Source organism: Poecilia reticulata, linkage group LG12 (genome assembly GCF_000633615.1).
Source record: "Poecilia reticulata strain Guanapo linkage group LG12, Guppy_female_1.0+MT, whole genome shotgun sequence".
Lineage (NCBI taxonomy): Eukaryota > Metazoa > Chordata > Actinopteri > Cyprinodontiformes > Poeciliidae > Poecilia > Poecilia reticulata.
Window position 1 is genome coordinate 10,928,078 of NC_024342.1, and position 4,886 is coordinate 10,932,963.

The 4,886-nt window shown below is 39.4% G+C and overlaps 1 protein-coding gene across 1 annotated transcript in view; it reads left to right on the plus strand.

Moving 5' to 3' along the window:
• The window catches only part of LOC103473513 (multiple epidermal growth factor-like domains protein 10), a 148,212-nt gene extending 143,870 nt beyond the window's left edge, over window positions 1-4,342 (plus strand). The window contains exon 14 of the mRNA XM_008423817.2: window positions 4,113-4,342. Within this exon, the coding sequence (XP_008422039.1) occupies window positions 4,113-4,144 (32 nt within the window). The 3' untranslated portion in view covers window positions 4,145-4,342. The remainder of the gene's footprint in view (window positions 1-4,112) is intronic.
• Window positions 4,343-4,886: the final 544 nt, after the last annotated feature.

The following is a 4,886-nucleotide window of genomic DNA, read 5'->3' on the forward strand; positions in this document are numbered from 1 at the left end:
CAGAAACAAAACAGTTCAAAAATCGCCACAGCAGTTGTACAAAATAGTTAAAACAAACTGCCTAAAGCAATTGCTAACACCAAACAAGGGGGACAACTTTACAAAACCTCTTCAAACTAGCTGCCCCTCTAGAGGAAGGATTCAGGAGCCCTTTATAGGGTGCAGGTGGGCCTCATCAACATCTGATTGATTTGAAAATCCTCTGCTGGTCCAATAGTGGAACTGTTCTCCRACAGCCTTCAGACCAGCCAATCAGGAAGGTGCGCTCCCACAGCTGAATCTGCATAACAAAAGGAGCCTGCACAGCCTCAAGAGGCCAAGGGCCGTAACAATGGATGATGAATGAATGTGGGTAGGTGGATGTATGTGGATGGATGAATGAATGAATGACTAAATGAGTGGATGGAGTGATGGAGGGAGGGATGGATGGAGGGATGTGAATGGATGGATATGAGGTTGGATGGATGGAGAAACGAGGATGAAGAGGGAGAGTAATTGTACAAGTAGTTGCTGGATGAGATGAAGTACCACAGAAACTGGTTGAAAGACATGCAGGTGACAAAATGCAGATGTACGATTCAGATTAAAAGAAACCCTGTATGTCCCCTGATAAAATGGTTGAAAACGGCCTGTTATCTGGGCTGCAAAAAGAATGTAATGTTGATGGAAGCCTGATCTTCTAAATTGGAGAATCATGTCAAGAAAGATGGAGAGATGGCTATCGAATTCAGACCTGGGACCTGGATACTTGATATGAAATTCCTTCAAGGTTTGCACCAAGATGTGGACATCCTCTACGATTCTATTGTTGAGAGAGTCATCTCTTCTGCCGTCATCTGCTGGGGCGGCAGCATAAGAGCCAGGGACCTAAAAAGTTCAGCGGCCTGATAAAGACTGGTTCAGTTCTGTAGAAGACTAAAATAAATTGGACGGCTCTGGCTGAGCCAGAATGCTGTTGCTAGTATTTGGCTAAAACCTAGAACATAGAGCACATCGCTAGGTTCTAAGGTCTCTTACTCTGGCTCCTTGAAGCTCAGAGAATAAACTAAGAATACTCCTGATAGTTTATGAATCCTTGAATGGCTTAGCGCCAGAATACGGAAAGATTTGCTCTTGAGATGATTATGTGAATAAGGTTCCTCATAATTCAAGAACAATTCTAAACAATGATGACCATGTTATTCATGAGACTGGCCTGGGAAAGCCGAGCATCTTGGTTAGAGGTTTCTTCAGATTTGTGTAGAACGGATCGCTGCAGAATATCTTTCCTGCCAAGGGTCATCAACATAATTTCGAATTTGATGGTGAAAATGAAGGTGAAATGGGAGAGGGATGTTATGTTGTGTTATTGCATGAATAGGACAGAAGGGGGAGCTTTGTTTATGCATGTTAAAAAAATGATGTATGTAGAGAGAAGAAGGGACCGAAGGAGAGACGGAAGTAGGTTTGAAAATAAAGTGAAACCTAACCTAAACACCCCCCCATTTTATCTCCCCACCCTTTTCCATTTTTTACCGCCTTCTCTTCCTCCCTCCCCCCCCTTCCTCCCACATCCTTAAACCTCCACTAATTCTTAATCCTTACCCTAACCACACCCTCCTTCTTGCCTAAACCTAACCCCCCCCATTTTATCTCCCAACACTTTTCCACCTTTCCCCCCTCCTCTTTCTTTTCCCCCCTTCCTCCCACATCCTTAAACCTTCACCAATTCTTAATCCTTACCCGAACCATACCCTTTTTCTGACCCAACCCTAACCCTCCCCCCCAAACAAACCCCCTCCCCACCACCACCAACCCCGTTTTCCTATTCCCCCCTCCTCCGGTGACTAAACACTCCCAAATTTCCTCCTCCTATGATTATGAACACCAACATAACAGAGCACCACAAGCTCCATCTGGGCCCAGCTCAGATGAAGCAACTGCACCCACTGGAGTATGCTAGTCATATTCTACACAGCACACTCAGCACATACAAACCTAGAGGTGACAAATATACAAATCTAAATCAGAAACAAACTGACATTTCCCCCACACTCTCCCTATACAGTCCCTCTGCCTGAAATAATTTTTAACTAAATGTCACAGTGTGACTGAAATAAAGAACAGAAACAAAGAGCATTTGGTCTGTAAATAAATTAAACATATCAATAATCAATTATTAGGAATGGAACCCTGGACTCCATCACGCCTTCTTTCTGACACCATTGTCAGAGAGTCGAGCTCCACTTCAACGATGGTGCTGGCCTTCTGAATCAGTTTATTCAGTCTGTTGTGTCCTCCACCTGCTGCCCCAGCAGCATACAAGACGGCACTGGCAACCACAGACGCATAAAACTTCCTGAGCAAAGTCCAGGAGGTACAGAGTGCTTTTCTGACATTGTCATTCAGTAATGAATTGTAATTCATTACTGAATGAGTTGTCAGTAATAAATGTATCATTCATTGTTATTACTGATAACGTTTTTTCTCCATATGTTAGAAAATTGAACCAGGACTATATTTTATAAGACCACCAGCAATATCTGTGCTTGTGCTTAGTTAGACAGTAAACATGAGATAACATTGGTTGTGAATAAATAAAGTGAAATAAATTGCACTTTAGAGTATTTTAGAGTAATGTTAACAACAAAGCCAGTTTTGTACCTGGTAACCATGTGGATTGTTTTATTATTGATAAGTTGCAAATAATTCAAACTTCAATGGTAATGATTAAAATAAATTGCAAAAAATTGCATTGTGAAATGGTTGTATCACCAATCTTTGTTGGTGATACAACAAAATATTTGTATGTCCAATCTTTGTTGTATTTACCTTTTAAAGCTTTTCTAAGGTGGATATTATTTTTCAGAATTTTGTTTTCAAAAGACGTCTGTTTTCACTGTGCATCTTATGCGTGACAACTATTATTTAGATATCAAAAAATGCTACAGTGATAAGGCATTATTGATGCTTATTTGCTATTATCAATAAATAACAGCAAATGCATTTGTGGGCCAGACATGTACTTCAGTCTGACATTTGGGTCAGACTGAAGTACAAGAAAACACATTACAAGATTAATATTTTGAAGTATTCAGCCAAATTCTTTCTAGTATTAGGGTTGACAACAATTTACATTATACATATTGTACCTTCAGCCTTCAGCCATCACATGCAATAGTAATACAATGTGCATTAAGTAGTTTGTTTAGGTTAAATATAAACTTTGCTGGGGGCTGCACAGTGGCGCAGTTGGTAGAGCTGTTCCCTTGCAGCAAGAAGGTTCTGGGTTCGATTCCCGGCCCCGGTCTTTCTGCATGGAGTCTCCATGTTCTCCCTGTGCATGGGTGGGTTCTCTCCGGGTACTCCGGTTTCCTCCCACAGTCCAAAAACATGACTGTTAGGTTAATTGGTCTGTCTAAATTGCCCCTAGGAGTGACTGTGTGTGTGTGTGTGTGCATGGTTGTGTGTCCTGTGTGTCTCTGTGTTGCCCTGCGACAGACTGGCGACCTGTCCAGGGTGACCCCGCCTCTCGCCCGAAACGTTAGCTGAAGAGGCACCAGCAACCCTCCCGACCCCATTAAGGGACAAGGGTGCAAGAAAATGGATGGATGGATGGATAAACTTTGCTGGAGTTTTGAGTTTTTAATGGGCCTTGTTAAACACAATTGTTCATTTGCTTACAAAAAACACATTAATGTTGGAAAATGCCAAAGTTGGAAAAATATTTAGCTATCTTAAAATAAAGACAAAGGTCTTTATTTAAAAAAAAATCAGTATCTCAAGATTTTACAGCAACATCCTGAATTGTTCAACCTTAAATGGGTTTAACAATTTATCCAAGACCACAGTTCCAAATATTGAGGCTTGATTTATGAGATGGAATTTTAAAGCACTTATATTGCTCAAACCATTTTGTGAGTGATTTTGTTCAGTGATCCACCAAATGGTAAATCAAAAGGTTGGGGTCTAGACTGGGACCAAAACATGAAAAACAGTCCACCATGATTACAGTATTTATACAATATGTGAACCACAGTACTGCAATTATTATCTTGAAGTGAAAATGAAAAGTGAATGGCTGCGCACTTCACCACCGTTCCTGAAAAAATGACTCCGCTTCCTTTTTATAGTTGTTGTTGAGGTGCCCCTGCTTTCCTCTTGAGAGAGATCAAATCTCTCTGAGATCTGAGAGAGATCTGATCTAACTATTTACCTCCCTGGCACATACAAGGTAAGTTAAGGTAGGGTAAATTATTTTTACATAGCACATTTTCAGCAACAAGGTAATTAATTAAAAGTGCTTCACTAAAAAGGAAACAAAATGATGCTACAATGATGTTGAAGAAAGGTGAAGAAGCTTGGTAAGGTCTTCATTTAGTTTATTGAAATATGTATGAACTGTTTTTAAGTTTTAAATAAGCTAACTTATTTTATTATGAGAAAATCAGGCATAGGAGAACTAGGTGGAGTTTCAGAATGTGAAGATATAAAAATTATATTAATTAATTATATTAATTATATTAAAAAAATTATATTAATTACAGGAGACAATAAGAAAAGTGCTTGAGGAGAGGTTTAAAAATAAATTAGTGAAAATTTTTGCTACTCAGTAAATAGAGTTTAGATGTATAATAATGTATACATCTGAAAATGAAGTCGTTTAAATTCTCATTCTGTATGATAAAAACATACTTTTTATATTTAGTTCACATTCTGATCCTGTACATTACTGTAGTGTCTGTTGTAAATCCATGAATCCATGCAGGAACATCAGGCTGCAGAGAGTCAGAGGGAGGCAGAGACAGAAACACATATCCATAGATATTTTTAGTTAAATGTTTGCGGCTAAAAATGACAGGAGAATAAAAACATTTAGTCTTTTTGCTTCAGTGTTTTTTATGGCT